Source organism: Notamacropus eugenii, chromosome 4 (genome assembly GCF_028372415.1).
Source record: "Notamacropus eugenii isolate mMacEug1 chromosome 4, mMacEug1.pri_v2, whole genome shotgun sequence".
In the NCBI taxonomy this organism is placed as follows: Eukaryota; Metazoa; Chordata; class Mammalia; order Diprotodontia; family Macropodidae; genus Notamacropus; species Notamacropus eugenii.
In genome coordinates this window covers 394,157,722-394,175,752 of record NC_092875.1, presented here as the reverse complement: position 1 = coordinate 394,175,752, position 18,031 = coordinate 394,157,722, and the positions used below count along the sequence as shown (strand labels likewise).

The 18,031-nt window shown below is 35.2% G+C and overlaps 1 protein-coding gene and 1 long non-coding RNA gene across 4 annotated transcripts in view; one reads left to right on the top strand and one right to left on the bottom strand.

Moving 5' to 3' along the window:
* The window catches only part of LOC140501674 (uncharacterized), a 35,284-nt gene extending 33,001 nt beyond the window's left edge, over positions 1 to 2,283 (bottom strand). For both annotated transcript variants that reach the window (XR_011966316.1, XR_011966317.1), the window contains exon 1: positions 6 to 2,283. This is a non-coding gene — a long non-coding RNA (uncharacterized lncRNA). The remainder of the gene's footprint in view (positions 1 to 5) is intronic.
* The window catches only part of PIGN (phosphatidylinositol glycan anchor biosynthesis class N), a 189,771-nt gene that overhangs the window by 1,554 nt on the left and 170,186 nt on the right, over positions 1 to 18,031 (top strand). For both annotated transcript variants that reach the window (XM_072605511.1, XM_072605510.1), the window contains exons 3-4: positions 2,279 to 2,400; positions 3,160 to 3,258. In XM_072605511.1, coding sequence (XP_072461612.1) covers positions 2,279 to 2,400; positions 3,160 to 3,258 — 221 coding nt within the window. The remainder of the gene's footprint in view (positions 1 to 2,278; positions 2,401 to 3,159; positions 3,259 to 18,031) is intronic.

Below are 18,031 nucleotides of genomic sequence, written 5' to 3'. Positions count from 1 at the left end.
CTTACCTTCTTTTTCACTTTCTCCGTATTTAGCTTATAGAGCTTCATAAATCAAAAACCTGCACTCCAGCCAACTCTACAGGGAGACCCACCTCATAAATGACAGTTATAACTGCTCTTCCTCCTCCCATCCCCTCTCATCTTTAGCACAAACTGCCTTTTCCTAGAACATTTCATTTGGCTCTGAAAGCTATGATAAAGGTGTCTGTACCTTCTGTGAAAGAGCTTATTGAAATAAGTGTTACATACATAAATAAGTTGATGTAAAAAATACTCCACTAGTTACCAAACTTTGTTTAATTGTTTTTTATAATAATAATAACACTTACATAGTGCCTACTTTGTGCCTGTGCTAAATGATTTATAAATATTGTCTTATTTGATTCTCACAAGAACCCTGGGATTTGGTGCTATTATTATCTTCATTTTACAGTGAAGGAAACTGAAGCAAACAGAGGTTAAGGGACTTACCCAAGGTCACAAAGCTAGTAAGCATATGATAAAAAAAATAAAATTTAGAGTAAGACTTAAAGAAGTATAAATATTGTTAACCAAACTAAAAAAAAAATCACAATTACATTAGACATGCTTTGCAGCTCCATTTATTATAAGAGAAATTAACATGTGTGTGGAACTCTATACCAAGTACCAAGGAATTCCCACTTCAGACAGGAGCTTGCATATTTATGAGTTGCAGTAAGGGTGGACAGGTGGAAAGGGCAGTTCCCTCCCAACTGGGAGTGGCATGGGAGAAGGTAGGGAGCAATAGGGGTAGAGAAAGGATTAATCCTTTCCTAAAGGAGAGGAGAAAGGTTAAAGAAAGGGAGGGGGAACATGAGTAAGTAAGTTGCCAAAAGCAGCATTCATTTCCTTTGGGAACTGGTCTGCTTATCTACAAGAGTCCCATCTGCACAGTTTCTCAGTCTGGTGCAGACTGACTGGTGCCTCTCTTGTAGCTGGTTCTACCCTCACAAACATATAGGGAATTCAGCTGGGGTTGCAAATAACAAATTATGTCAGCTCAGGGGGACTTATCCTTGACAAGTTCAGGGCTTCCTACATACTCCAGATCCAATATGGCAACTCAAGAAGATAGGTTAAGTTGGCTTCAGGGAAACAGTACCCATGTGTTTTCCTCATTAAGTTATCATCCTTAGTTAATCTATGTATGGTTTTATTTTGCTTTAAGAGAAACTCTTATAGTGGTTGTGGTTGTTCTTTTTCCTATTAGTAATTTCTTTGCAAATCTTATTAACCAATCCAACTTTTCTCTTAGCTTTTAAAACTCAAGCATATTTTAAAGTTAATTAACATAACTTCCTTAAAATTATTAACCACTCCAATAGGCTTTAACTACCCACTGAGCCACCTTCTTTAAAATGCTGTACCTTTTTTCTTTTTCTTTTAAATTTTCAAAAAAAAAATTCTCATAATAGTTTTTAAGCAGATACACCAATTTCTCTGTAGCAATCCTGATTTGTAAAAGTACAGCTTGAATGTTTTGTTTATTATTTTTGTTACATATTTTTCTATGTCAAATGTAATTGTGATTTTTTCTTTTGGTTATCAGTGTTTATACTTCTTTAAGATTTACTCTAAATTTTATCTTTTTTATCATATGTTTACTAGCTTTATGACCTTGGGTAAGTACCTTAACCTTCCTCTGAAAAAGCACAAGAAGGTTGCCATCACCTTTATTGCAAAAAGAATTATTCTCATTCCATATATCTTAGAGTTATTTAAGTGTTTAAAACACATTAGTAATCCCTGGTGGGCTGCTGCTATGTTGGATAAAAGTTGGGAAGGATTAAGATTTATAGGACCCACATTTGTGGTTGTGCACATTGTCTCAAATTCCAATAAACAGTTATAAATGAGCTATGGCTCATTTATTCAATCAGGAAGGTCATCATCTAGAAGGTAAGCTTGAGAACCTTGAAATGATTTAGAATAGATTATTTAAATGATTATGCATTACTTTTTTAAAAAATTGCTTGCTCATAGGTTGCTGTTTGTCCTTCATTCTCAAAGAAAGGACCATGACATCAGGGAAGTGATCCCAGTGAATTTAAGAGGGGGGAGGGGAGGACCGCTATGCAAAATCATCAGCCTCACTTTCTCCTCTGGAACCATCTGAGTCCAGGGGCCAGATATAGATCAGGAAAACTGGAGATGGCCCAAAGTGCAAAAAATTAAGCATTTTCTAAATATCCAAAAGATTAAATCAGCTTGTAATTCTATAGGTAATACTTCTAATAATACATTTGCTATTATTTTAGGAATATAATAATGCATGAAGGTAGCTGGGGTATTTCTCATACCCGTGTACCTACTGAATCTAGGCCAGGACACGTGGCACTGATAGCTGGTTTTTATGAAGATGTCAGTGCAGTTGCCAAAGGTACGTCTCTTTGGACAATTTTAAAAAATTTAACTCTTTCAAATTGAACTCAAAGAATATTTGTTGAATACTGTTGTAAGACCTAAAGCTAAACATTAATTTTGGACTTTATGCTCAAATATTTTAAAAGATTTGTAATTTCATCAGTGTGGAGATTTCCTCCACACATGCATATTGCAGCTCTTACATGATTTAGGAAATAGGTTCCTATGTTGCTATAACCAGAAAGAAATGACCCCCTAATGATCAGTATTATGGTGAGAAGTGCTCCTAGCTTGGCTAAGTTGGTTCTCAGAAGACAGATTCTAGTCCTTTGTAGTGTGATCGAATTATGTAGCAATCACAGTAATTTCATAAAACAAGAAATAAATGGAATTCATTTCTAAAGAATTTCTTGGTATGAAAACTCATTAATTTGTTTTTAACTTGACACATCCTCAGAAACATATAAACTCATTAATTTTGGTCTTTTTCCTTCTAGAAAAGCAATGTTATTATGATTAGCACATTTCTAAAATGTCTCTGCTAAAAAAAAATTAGCTCTCATTATAACAAATTTTCAGTGCTGCCTTGTCCTAGTTCTTTCCTTTGAGTCTTCAGAAGTGATTCTGCGTATTAATGAAAACTAAAAGAGCTTTCATATTTCTTTTTACTCCCTACCCCTAATAATCCGTGCTATAATTTGTAATAGAGCTTACTCAAGATATGTGTCCCTATTGGTCACTGTTGTCTTTTTTTAAAAATTATAATTGCTTGTAGGGTGGAAGGAGAATCCAGTGGAATTTGATTCTCTTTTCAACGAAAGCAAATATACTTGGAGCTGGGGAAGCCCAGATATTTTACCTATGTTTGCTAAAGGTAAGAGCCATTTATTTTAATTCATTGTATATTTCAGAGGCAAATAAGCAACATAATAAATGTTTTAATTCATATATTTAAATTTGAAAGGTCCTTGAAGACTAGAACTGTTTTGTCATTGCCTTTGTTTCCTGGGTGCATAGTACAATGCTTTGTATATAGTAGGTGATTAATACGTATTTCTTGAATTGAATTTTCTGTATCATAGACAAACCTATTCTTAGCTTCCATATTAATTCTTCAAACTTTTTTTGGTTCATTTTGAACTTAAATACAAAATTAGAAGAAAAGAACATTTCCATGTGTACAGCAGAACATAGAGGATTCAACATAAAACCATAAATTTCCGTTTCAAACTGTTAATTTTTTTTAAAAAGCTATGTACTAAAATACCACATTTTAAAGCTACCTAGCTTTTCTGTGTTTCTTCTAAGTTTTCTTTTGTACTTTGTTGTGCATTTTTATTTTTTTCTCCTTCCCTTCCTCCCGACTTTGCCCTAGAGAAAACTACAATTAAACATGAATATATACACACATATATTTATTTATATACATACATATACACACACTCACATATATACATATATGTAAAACCACATTGTACATACTTCTAATTATGAGTTCTTTTTCTGGAGATGGATAGCATCTTCCTTCATAGATCCAAGTCTTTCCTTGTTTTTCTAAAATTTGCCAGCTCATCATTTCTTAGAGCACAGTGGTGTTACATCACAATCATGTACTACAACTTGTGTAGACATTCCCCAGTTGAAGGACATCTATCATTTTAAGCAATCTGAAAGGTTTAAGATATCTTGAAGTTGTATTAATTTGTTTTTCTCTCATCAATAATGATTTAGAGCATTTTTTCATATGACTATGTATAGTTTTGATTTCCTCATTGAAAAACTGCCTTTTCATATCCCTTGACCATTATCGGTTGGGGAAGGACTCACATTCTTACATATTTTACAAAGTTCTTTACATATTTGAGAAATGAGACCTTGATCTAAGAGATTATTTATTAATCCTTCTCCCCAGTTTTCTGGTGTCATTGGTTTTATTTGCACAAGAACTTTCCAAATTAATGTAATCAAAATTATCCATTTCACACTTCACAATGCTCTCATTTGTTGTTTGTTATTCATAAATTATTCTCTTATCCACGTGTTTAATAAGTAATGTGTTCCATGTTCTTCTAATTTACTTATATCTCCCTTTATATCCTAGGTCATGTATCCATTTTGACCTTATCACGGTACATGATTTAAGATACTGATCTATGCCCATTTTTTTCCAAGCTACTTTCCAGCTTTCCCTACAATTTTTTTAAATCAAATAATGAATTCTTATTCCCCAAAACTTAAATCTTTACATTGGTCAGACACAAGGTGTGATGTTAATCAAATTAGGATCTTTTACTGTTTTTGTTTTACTACAAGTTCCTCTCATTGAATAAGATGATGTCATTGATGGGCCTGTCCATTGTGGGAAGCTTGATTAGGGGAGTTGTTTTGTACCAGGGTCCCAAGTACCTTTTGTTTTTTTCTATTAAGGCACTGGGTCAGAGGGTTATGCCCTTTGGCTCTAAAAGTGTATAAGTACTCTGAGGGTGAGATTTTACTTTGGGGCTTAGTTTTTGTAAGAAGGTTTGAGTGCTAGGCAGGACTCTGGGAAGCCTCTTTAAGGAGCCCCTCCAGTAACTATGGTCAGACAGTTGTACCTGTCTTTTGAATTATGGTCAGGCGTAGGAAGCCATGTCTGTTGAGTACTTTGGGGCTTACTGATTGGAAGTGTTTGTTTGGCCTGATGAGGACTTTGGGAACTGCTAAAGGAGCTTTAAACCCCGGCTTTGAAAACCCAGATGTCAGTGCTTCCCTCTCTGGTAACCATGATCAGATAATTGGGGTCCAACTGTCTGTTGAATTCAGGCAGAGAAGCCATATCTATTGATCTTTTGATTTCTCTGTATTTTCTTTGAAGTTCAGGATGCTGAACCACCCCCCGCCCCGAACCAGGAGAATGATTTATGTACTTGGTTAAAGGAATGATACATGTGCTTGATTAAAATGATTATTAATGGGGAAAGTTGCTTTCCTTTTATGAATGCATATATAAGAACCTGTGATAGTAGGCCCCCTTCTGTATGTTGGAGTGCTTAGATACATATGGTTGCTAAAATCCTTTACCACTGTATATTGCATGTCTACTCTGTTCCACTGATCTACACCTCTATTTCTTAGTCAGTACTAGATAGTTGTGATATTTTCTGCTTTATAATATAGCTTGCAGTCTAGTACTGCCAGACCTCCTTCCGTGTTAATTCTAATGATCCGGTCTTGGACTCTTACAATTCTTCTTCTTCTTCTTTTTCTTCTGAAGGAAGAAAAGTTGTTGTTCAATCTTTGTTTTCAAAGGGGATTGATGAAATCACAGGGTGGTGCCTTGACTTGTACATGAATTGGATTTAAGTGGAGTTACACAAAATCATCAACCTCACTCTTTCTTCCAGAATCACATCAGTATGATAGGTTGAACTAAAGTAAAAATAAAAAATCTGGTAATTAAAACCTAAATATTACTGTGTTTGGAGAAAACTAAAAATTATATCTTTGAGGTTTATCAGGCTGAGAGTAAGACAGATTCCAGCCTAGTAGAATCTTGGTTTCCCTTCTTCTTTCCCCAGTGATGAGATGGGGGACAGTCACCATCCCTTCAGCTATGACCCTTGTGATTTGCTAATAGCCCAGTTCTTGTTTAGCAACCATTTCTCTCCTCTTTACCAATTAGAGTGTGAAGATATTCCCCTATTGTAAGTTGGGAAAAAGGCCAATACGCAGAACAATTTTACTGCTAGGTTTTGTGAGACATTAGGCAGAATTTTTACCTATATATTAACAAGCTCTCTTTAGGTCTTTCCCCAGTACCTCCTTTTTTCATGTTAATTGACCCTGAACTCTCAAAGGCTGTCCCAGGAGAGCTTATGTCCTGCCAAACCCTTCAAATGTAGACCTGGGGATGTCTTTTGTCCAAAGATCAGACTAGTTAAGTACAAAGGGGTTCTCTTACAGGCATAAGGATTTGTATGGGTAAAAGCAACATGTAATTGATCAGGAGGTGCAAGTGTATAGAACAGATAGATCACATTTTATCTAATTTGGCAGCCATAGTCATTAATTGAAAATTGATTAAGCTCCTGATGGAAAGGAGTGATAATCCCTTCCAGATACCTTCATGTAGCCATCTGAAACTAATCTATTCCCAGCCTGTATCGCTTTCTCTTTAGATACCTGGGAAATTTGTATTCTCCAGAGGTGTGCTGGTAAATTTTTAATATTAGGGGGGAAATGGACATGATATACTTTTAAGTTTGATCTGCATTATTAACATTTTCTCCATCCAAGTCCAGACAATCAGTAGAACAATCAAGCCAATTTGTAATGGTTAATATATTTCTAAAATGTTTCTGCTAAAAATTTTAGTATTCATTTCACAGATTTCTGGGGTGTAACTTCTTCACGAGCTGGTATGAGCTAGCTCTAGCATACTTGTAGATTTTCCTTCTAGTTCTAGTTATCTAAGCTCTTTCCTCCTTTCCTTAACTCCTTTCCATAGGAGAAAGTAGCTGTCACCTGGCCTTCAACTTCTACAGAAATCTTATTAAAGGTTCCTTTTTGCCTATCCTCAACATTTTGTCTGGAACTCTAGGTTCCAATTTTAATTCATTGTTAAGTACCCAGAGTGTTTTTCTTTCTGCTGGTGGAGCATATCTCACACATTATCAATTAAATGCTAATATTTAATTCTGTCTTATAATGTATGTAAAATATAGTTACAAAGAAAAAGAGATTGCTATATAAAAGACAAATTAGACGTGATCTGGTTGATCTCAGAAAGCAGAATTGGGACTGCTAGAAGGAAGTTACAAAGAGACAGATTTTGGCTAAATATGAGGAAAAATTTCACAACTTCCAAAAATATAATGGCTTTCCTCATTTGAAAGAAAAATTATTTTTGTTCTGAATTTAGCTAAAATCTGTCACAGACAGATTATTTTATAAACATTTTTCTTGGTGAGGAGATTCTGGCCAACAGATTTTTCCCTTGCTAATCAGAGAACACTTCCTGAAGAAACTTCTAATTCATATTTATAATTATGAAATCAATGTAAAAAAATCTGTATCAACAAACAAGAGGTACATAGTTTTAAGTACTGGATTTAAAATATTTAACTTGAAAAGAACAATAGTAAACATGTCCTTAGGAACATCTGGCCAAGAATTCTCAATTCCCAGTGTATTTAGGTCACTCCCAAATTGTAAGCTTGACATTCATTCAAGGGAGATCAATAACCAAGGGAGACCAGATTAAGGATACTCATACAACACTAAATCTTAATTTTTTGCAATGTAACACAGTCCTTAGGCTTCCATATTCATAAAGCAGTTAGTTCCCTCTCTAGAGGATGGTTCTTTGGGTAAAGTCTTGATGACCAATTGTCCAAAATGTTACATAGAGAATATTTCTGCTAAAGCATGGGTTGTACTATTTCTTTTTCTGTTTTTCTATTTTTATAGGTAAAATATAATAATCTTCAGTATGTTACAACTACCATCCATGATCACAATATTTGACCACTTTAAAGATCACCAAGCCAACTAAGATGAAGTTTTAAAATTTCTCTTTTTTTTCATGGGACATTCCTTTGGGTGACCGTTTCTCCAAAATGTAGAACTTGTGCAGAGTATGGCTGCACTTCAGTCCTGTTTCCTCTGGAATCATGTTATTTCTCTATAGTACCTAAAGCTTTTCTTGTTATTTTTTTCTCTAAGGTTTCATTTTCTCCTGTCATCAGGTCAATCTACCCATTTCCCAGATAGCCCATATTCAGTCCCTGGAACACTGCTACCTTTCTTATAGAAGAAACATGGCATATTGGATGGTGTGCCAGATTTGAGGGCAGGCAGATCTGGGTTCAAATCCTGATATTGACACTTACTAGCGGTGTGAAGTCTCTTCACCTCTTTCAACCAAGTTTCCTCATCTAGAAAATGAGCATAATAATAGCATCTACCTTGCAGGGTTACCATTACAAGTGCATGTCTTATAAAGCGTTTCACAAACTGTAAAGCATTACGTCAATGTCAACTCTTAAGATTTTTACCAAGCAGTGAGTCTCAGTAGATGAGTGGTCACAGTACATGATTCATGGAAAAGTGTAAGAAAGGGTTAGTTTATGTAGGACTTTAAAAGATCAAAGGGTTTCATATTTGAACCTGAAATTGATTGCATAGGGAGATTGACATAGATCTGTGCTTTGGGAAGGTCTGTTGGACAGCTGAATGAAGGATGGACTGGAGTGGGAAGAGACTTGAGACAGAAAGACTAACCAGCCATCTATTATAATAGTCTAGGTAGGAGCTGCTAAAGGCCTATACCAGAATGGTGGCAGTGTAAGAGGTGAAAAGGAGGTGTATGTGAGAGATGTTACAGATAGTACTAGCAACAGGACTTAGAAACTGGTTGGATATAAGGGAGGGGTGAAAGAGAAGGAAGAATTAATAATTACATCTAGGTTGCTAGCCCAGCTAGGTTGCTTAGAGAGTGATGGTACAGGACAGGAATAGGGAAGTTAGGAGAGAAGTAGGTTTTGGGGAGGAAAAATAACTCAGTTTTTGATATGTTGAATGTAAGATGTCTGTGGGACAGCCAGTTGAAGGTGGGAGATAGTTGGAGATATGAGTCTGGAGATTAGGAAAGAATGATTAAGGTTTAACAAACACGCTGAGAATCATCTTTATAGAGATCATAGATGAATCTGTGAAAGCTGTTGAGATCAAGAAGTGAAACTGTTTGGGAGAAGAAAAGAAGAGAACCCAGGACAGAACTCAGGGGACACATACAGTTAACATGTGACCTGCATGAAGATCCAGCAAAGGAAGCTAAGAAGATGCCATCAGATAGGTAGGAGGAGAACCAAGAGACAGTAGTGTCAAGGAATCCTAGATAGAAGGCAGTATCAAGGAGAAGAGGGTGATCAACAGTGTCAAAGGCTGTAGAAAGGTCAAGAAGGATGAGGATTGAGAAATCCAATTGCCATTGGATTTGGCAATTAAGAGTTCACTGATAACTTTTGGAGGTAGTTTCAGTTGAATAATGAGGTCAAAAGTTAGATTGTAGAGAGTTAAGAAGGGAATAAGAGAAAATGAAGTACAAGCATTGATTGTATGCCAGCTTCTCAAAGAGGTTTGCTAGAAAAGGGAGAAAAGACAGGATGGTAGTAAGGACGGATAAATGGATAGATAGATTGAGGGAGGGTTTTTTGAGGTTGGGGGAGACATGGCCATATTTGTAGGCAATAGGGAAACAACTTGTGGGTACAGAAAGATTGAAAATAAATGAGAGAATGAGGATAATAGAGCAAGCAATATGCTGGAAAAGATAGGATGGAATGGGATCATGTGTGCACATAGAGTTTGCCATGGTAAGTATAAGAACCAGTTCTTCATGTGAAACAGATGAAGGAGGAGAAAGTGGAAAAAAGCACCTTAGTTATGTGAGATGAGGAGAAGGGGAGAAGAGGAAGTTCTCAATGAATGATTGAAAGTTTTCAAAAGAAGAATTGCAAACTATCAACAATTTTATGAAATAGTGCTTTATTAATTTTGAAATATTACAAATAAAAACATCTTTAACATTTTATGTTACATCTATCTAAGTAGCAAAACAGTAAAAGATGGAAATATTCAGTAATAGAGGGGCTATTGAAAGACAGACATACAAATACTCTCTTGGTATATACTCTCTGTGAATTGGTGCAGCCTTTCTAGAACATTTTGTAATTATATAAGAAAAGTCACAGTTTAGTGGATTAGCAATCCAATGCCTGGGCTTATGCCCCAAGGATTCAACAACAGAAAGGTTGCACACATACTAGAACATTTATATGAGTACTTTTGTGGTGTAAGAATATGGGAGAAATGTATGTTTATATTGATGGGTGATGACTGGACATATTGTGGTACATAAATGTATTGGAAATTCTGTAAGCTATGAAGAGTATGAAAACTTAGAGAACATGTGAAGGCTTATTGGAACTGATGTAGAACCAGGTAAACAATGTGCACAAAGACTACAACGATGGGAATGCAAGCATTATTAAAAGGCAGTTGAACTCTTTAATATAATGACCTAGCTCATTCTCAAAGAACTGATCATCAAATATACCTCCATCTCAGTACAGAGTGAAATGTGGTATATTCTGTCAATTGTAGTCACTGTGTTTGTTGGTTTTGCTGACATGTTTTTCTTTATTGCATTGGAGGGTTCACTGGTTGGGGTTGGCTTGAGAAGTGATTAATGGTGTAAAGACAAAAAGTAACAATAAAAAATTTTAAATGTTCGTCCAAGCAAACATGTTTTGGCTCTGGGCATTAGTAAATCTTAACATTTTATTTGAATTGCTGCTTTTTCCATGATTCCTTTAGCTACTCAAATTCTTAATAGTTAGAGACACTTAGTCCCTATATTTTTGCTTCCTTTGGAAGGGAAACCCTGGGCTTCCGAGCAATCCATTACCAAGGTATAAGCCTCAGTACTAACAGAGGGGGCTCAGTACTAACATAGCGGAAAAGGCACCAGATTTGTCATACAGAAGACCTAGGTTTAAATCCTGGCTCTTCTTTTTTTTTTTTTTTTTTCCTGGCTCTTCTTATTACTTGTGAGACCATGGGCAAGTCTCTTAGAGAGACTTTGGCCTTAGTTGCTTCAGTTATAAAGTGAGTTGAACCAGATGATCTCTGACGTCCCCTTCAGCTCTAAAATATAACTGTATATGATAAGTGACTAGATGATCCTGAAAATTCCTTCCATTGCTAAAAATGAGCGATGCCTAAACACTACAGTGCCACAAATACTTAGGTTTTAAAAATTACCTCTGTATATAATTAATATGATAACCAGTAACCAACATATACTGTGTAATTTTAGAAACATAAAATGTAACTTTCAGTTATGCTTCTACTATTAATATACCTTTTCAGTTAAAAATATTAGAGAATAGATACATTATTAGATTTATAGTTTTGTTAAGTTCTTGTGCAGGTTTTAAACATGTCTGTTTTAGGTATGTTGGAAATTGAATTTCTTTGGAGTACTGTGCTATAATGAGTAATGAATTTTCATTTCATAGCTAATATGGACTTAAATTCCCTAGCTTTCTAAAACACAGTTGACTTTGTCATCTATGGTGGTCTTTTTTTTCATAAGATATGAAAAAAGAATTTATGATAGATAATTAAGCAATGTAGTTCTCTTATACTTTAATAAATATCTATTTATATGCAAAGTAAATCAAAGATTATTTCTGTCCTATCCATCACTTAAGTTCCTAAACTTTAGAATTATAGATAAACTTTTAAGAGACTATGTAAAATGCATGAAGACATTTCATAAAGCATGTAGCATAGAAACATAGTAGAGCATGCAGTTTGTATTATTTGCTATTATGATCATTTCCTAATTATTGACATATAATTTGTCCATCTCACAACATATACCACAGTAAGACTCGTGGTTATATGACCTAAATATTAAAGGACATCGTAAGCAAATTAGAGAAGGGAAGGAGATACTTCTTACAGTTATGGATAAGGGGAGAGTTCTTGACCAGATGAGGGCTAGAGTTGTTATGAAAGATAAGAGGGAAAATTTTGATTGCATAAAATTAAAAGGATTTTGCCCTCCTGGCCCCATTCAAAACAGTTAAAATTATGAGCATAGTAGTTTATTGGGAAAACATCTTTGCAGCAAATTTCTCTGATAAAGGTCTGATACCCAAGTCATATAATGAAGTGATAGAAATATAACAAAGAACAAGATATTCCCCAAAAGACAAATGGTCAAAAGATCTGAACAGGAAGTTCTCAAAAGCATATGCAAAACTCTTCTCAATCACCACTAATAAGAGAAATGCAAAGTCATACAACTACCAAATTGGCAAAAATGACAAAGGAAGATGACAGTTGTTGAAGGCGAAGTAGGGGGACAGGCAGTGTTGGTGGATTTGGGAATGGTTCCAACCCATTCTGGAAAGCAATTTGGACCTGTTACCTAAAGTCACTAAATTGCATATCCTTCTGACCAATGAAACTACTACTGGGGATATATCTCAAAGAAATCAGAGTCAGAGGGAATGAACTTGCACGTACAGAAATACTCGGAGAAGTCTTTTTTTTTTTCCAAAAATTATAAACACAGTGGATGCCCATTGATTGGGGAATGGCATCACACATTATGGAATACGAATGGAATGAAATGTTATTAGACTGTAAGAAATGTTAAAAAGGGTGAATTCAGAGAAACCGTATGACTTCTATGAACTGGTGCTTGGTAAAGTGAGCATATATAGTTTGTTGTCTTATTCTGGGTTTTCTATCTCAGAAAAATCTTTTGTTTGTTACTCAGGACACTTACTTCATCATTCATTCATTCATTTGTTTGCTTATTTGGGGGAGTGGGAGAAGAAGGGAAGGAAAGGCGTCCTTTGATTTTTAAAAACCTGATTTTATTTTTGTAATTATTATTGTCTTTTGTTTTTCTGCACTGTAGTTATTTCCCAATATCTCCACTCATGCTGTTAAACAATTAAGCAAAAATGACTCACTAATTGCTCACTCACAGATTGTTGTGTTTGTCCTTTGTTCCCGAAAAGGACCATGAAAACAGGGAGATGATGACATGACTTGAAGTTGACTTGGATTTGAATGAGGGAGGGTGGTGCAAGGTCACCAGCCTTACTTTCTCCTCCAGAGCCATCTGGGTCCAGTAGCCAGAAAGTCATCAGGATGACTGGAGATGGCCCAGGATGCAATGGGAAACCCTGGCCAAATGCTTTTCAGGTTCTCACGTTGAGTGAGATAAAGCCCATTCCATGTAGTTACTCAAGGGATGCCCCTTTAATAAAAAAAAAAAAAAAATCAGACTGGGAGGGGAAGACCCTCAGGGTTCCTGGCCAAAAGAGAAACAATTCCTAACTGCAACTTATAGGCAAGGTGATATTCTACACCCCAGTTTAACACCTTTCTAGTGAGAAGAGGGAAGTCTGTTTAATCATCTGTTCTCCTGGACTGACTTTGGTCATTGCAATTAATCAGAATTCAACTGCCTTTTGGTTTTGTCTTCATTTACGTTATTGTAGTCGTTGTTTCTGTTGTGTTCCTAAGTAGTCTTTCTTTACTCTATCAATTTATACAAAATTTTCATGTTTCTCTGATATGCTACATGTGTTTTCTAATATGTTTCTTTAACATTTGCCCCATCTGGGCAGCTACTTTATTCCCTGTGTGTGGGATGGCTCAGGTCCCTACATAAATCAATTACTCAGAGGCCTCTCAAAGTGATGACAGAAAAGAGATTTATTCGATTCTCGAGAATCTGGACAATCCTACAGCAGTTCACCTGGAGTAGGAAACCCGAAGACAAAGAAAGGGCAGTGATTTATATAGACTCTAACGCAAGTCCCTCCCCCCCACTGACCATTATTCTCATTAGCTGAGAATATGATCTTACATTCTAGACACAAAATCTAACCAATCCCTTTTGAAATGAAGACATTGAAGAATTAGGTAAACTTTATCCAATCCTTGAGACCCTAATGTACTACACAGTTTTATATCCTTATATGGAATTATTCTGTTCTAAAAATATAGTAACCTTGAGCCTCTCAGTCTTACCTCACCCCTGGGAGAAGAACTACAATCTGAGAAGTCTTCACTAAACCTATCCCACTCACCTGTTTTTTATCCTATTAGAAAGAATGCTGCTATGAATATTTTGTTACACGAGACCTTTATTTCTATTACCTCTTTAGACTGTCCATTAGTAGGATTGCTTGGTCAAAGAGATATGATGGCTAGTGACTTTTCTCTATATATAATTCCAAACTAAGTTTCAGAAACTATGAGCTAGTTAACAGCTCCACCAGCAATGTATTTGGGCCTGCTTACTTTCAGTAGCTCCCTCCCTGTAATTTCTTTTTTGCATACAATTTTCTTTCTTTGCATGTGCTCACTGCTCAAATATCACAGATTTAGTTTTTCTTAGGCTAATGTTAAAATAATTTAGGAAGGTACTCTATAGTGAAATAATGAGATTGTTCTTATTGTTAAAGCATCAGATTGACCTCAGCCATCTTCCTCTATTAGCAGAAGCAATCGAAAGTTTATTGTGATATACATAGCAATTTTTTTTGTTGTAATAAGAACTCCATACAAGATGCGTAACCATTGATTGAGGAATGGATGAAAAAAATATGGTATATGAATGTAATATTATTGTGCAGGAAGAATGATAAAGAAAAGGATTTCAGAGGCATGCAAAAATTCTTATGAATTGACACAGAACAAAGTAAGCAGAACTTGGGGAACAATATACTCATTGACTACAAAAATGTAAATGAATAGATTGCTTAAAGGAAGTCAAGCTCAAGAATCTGAAAAGCCATTTTTATTCCTGGAGAAAGGAGAATGAATCATCCTTTCATCCTCTAGTCTTTGGGGAAGTGGCTGCCTATCTAGACAGACCATTGAGGATATTTGTCCGGCATAGTTTATGCATTGAATGTTTTTGCTCATCACAAAAGAATGAGTGGGGTGGGGAAGTGAAGTGACAAAATTTATCAGTAAAAAGTCATTTTTCAAAAGAAAGTTGATTATGTTATGTTACATTATCAAACAAAACTCAGAGAGTTAGAATATCCATTTTTCTAAAAAAATTTTTTGCATTTTTAGACATAATATGCAAATAAATTTTTCTTAAGCCTGTACTGTAATGCTTATCTATTCTGTTTTGTTTTTCGCCCCCCTAACCAAGACTATGCCCAGTGGATGGGTGCTTGGCTTCTGATAAAGTCAGTAGGAGCCATGCTACTGAAAGCGGCCTGTCCTAAAACGATAAAGTGGCTTAGAGAGAAATGACTAGCTAAATAGCCAATTTCTCACTCATTGCCCATTTAGGTATTTATAAAAAGAATCCTTTTCAAATATATGAAGATGTAGTTTAGTATTCTATATCTTAATGAATCATTCTGAAAGTTAATAGCTGCTGATAATAGCAGTTGAAAATTTGAGTCTATGTTTCTAATTCCCTTTTGTTCATTGAGGGTACTGGGATAATGTAATTTTGTTCTAATTTCTTTAGTCAGCAAATTATGGAACTTTTCTAATAGGAGAAAAGACTTTTAAAGTATCTTCTAAAAGTGGTCATATCACAATTCAGATTCGTATAATTAGTCTTTTAGTGGCACTGGAACATTTGGACATTCATTTCCCTATAAGCAGAAAGTTTGTGGCAGTTCATATAAGAAGGGGTATGTTCTTTGTAAGCACTAACTCTGGAACATTGATGTATGCAGCAAGATGCCCTGAAGCTTTCTAAATTGTATTATGCAACTGGGGTAACCAACAAATCAACAAAATTATATGGCCATAATGTGACAGGAACATTTTCCCCTTTAGAAGCCACTTTGCAGAAATAATGGAACCAGCCTGCTTTAAAGGCCTGAAGCATTAAGAATTCAAGCCAATGACTACAGAATATCATTATCTTTCTCCTTACACTCCCAATTCAGAATTCCCCAGATACCTAAAATTTCAGTTGCCATTGTTTTTATCTCATCTATCTAAAAAATATGTCATATGTAAGTATTAATTCAGAGAGAGAATCTTCTCTTAGTCTCATGTTACGTTGTTCACCAAGAGCCAGCATTATGAATTCCAACTTTTTTCCCCAAAAAACTTTTCTTAATTTATTTTTATGGAAACTGACAGTTATATGACTGAATTTTCTTCAGAAATCTTTTCCTAATTTTAATTTATGGAGACTGACAGCATATGACTGGGCTTATAGTGATCCATTGACAACCTATTTAAAATAATAATGCAATAATAATAAGAATGTATGGGTATTCTTATTCAAAACTATTGAAAATTTGTCATCTTACCACTTAGTTAACATGTCTTCCTTGTGTCTTTTTTCACAATCAATGCCTTTTTTTTTCATATTAGACTTTCTTAGTGTATTCTTCATCTCCCTACTAACCCTTCACTTGTTATAGAGGAAAACAATGCAGTTATTGACCAGCAAAGAAGCAGATCTGACAACATGGACTTCATTGTGCACTCTTACTTTTACATTAAGAAAATGGAATGTATTTCATCCTTTGTTTTCCAGGACTAAAATAGTTCATTGCAATTACTGCGAAGATACCTGCCTTGTAGTGTTGTTTTAGATGTTCTGCATTTCATCATAAAAGTCTTCTCATAGTTCACTGAAATTCTCTTTATCGTTTTATGGTATAGTAATCTTTTTTTAAATTTGTATGTTATAGTTTGTTCAGCAAGTCCCCATTGAATAGGTATTCACTTTGTATCTAGTTTTTTGGGGTTTTTTTGAGTTTTGCTGACCCAAGAAGTGCTGCTATGAATGTTTTATTACAGTTGGGACAATTTTTCTCATCATTTAACTCTGGGGGTTATATATGCACAGCAGTGACATTACTTGATCAAAGGACTCTTCTTACATAGTTCAAAACTGTTTCCAGAAAGTTTGGACTAATCCATAATTCTGCCAAGAGTGTATTGGAGCACATGGTATACCTGTTTCTCTTAAGCTCTCAAAAGACAGTGTTTGTGTCTTTTATCACTTTTGCTAGTTTGGTGGATATGCAGTGAAACTTCCAAGTAGTTTTCATTTCCACTTATTTTATTACTAGTGATTTGGAGCATTTTTTTCATAAGATTATTTGTCCACATCTTTTCTCCTTATTTTATGTTAGAAAATGACTCTAAAAGTCATATATGTATATTAGTTCCTAATATATCTTGGATATATAGGGTGTGTTTGACACCAAGTTCCCCCCCCCCCCGTTTCTTTCCTAGTTCATTGATTTATTTCATTCTTTGTAAAAGTGTTTCAATTTTGTGTAATTGAAATTACCTTTTTTCTGATGATCCTCTCTGTTACTCAATTTTTAAAGAATTCTCCCTCTATGACCCAGCAACATCGCTACTAGGACTATATCCCCAAGAGATCATAAAAATGGGAAAGGGTCCCACATGTACAAAAATATTTATAGCAGCACTCTATGTAGTTGCCAAAAACTGGAAGTCAAGGGGATGTCCATCAATTGGGGAATGGCTGAATAAATTATGGTATATGAATGTAATGGAGTACTATTGTGCCATAAGAAATGATGAACAAGAAGACTTCAGAGAGGCCTGGAAGGACTTATATGACCTGATGCTGAGTGAAAGGAGCAGAACCAGGAGAACTTTATGCACAGCAACAACCACAGTGTGTGAGAGCTTTTTCTGGTAGACTTAGATTTTTGTAATAACACAAGAACTTCTGAAAAAAAAAAAATCCCAATGGTGGACCTCAAGGCAAAATGCCTTCCACACTCAGAGAGAGAAATATGGAAGTCACTCACATAATGTAGCAGATCATGTTTGTGTATGTGTATCTGTTTGTGTATCATGTTCTGATTTGTTATACGGATTCTTTCATTTATCTTAGTCTGACTACATAGCATGACTATAGTGAAAATATACTCAATAGGAAAGTATATGTAGAATCTATACAGAATTGTATGCAGTCGTGGGGAGGGAGGGAGGTAGTGGGGGGTGGGTGGGGAGGGATAAAATCGCAATTGTATGGCAGTGATTGTTAAACATTAAAAAAATAAAAAAATTAAAAAAAAAAAAAAAAAGAATTCTCC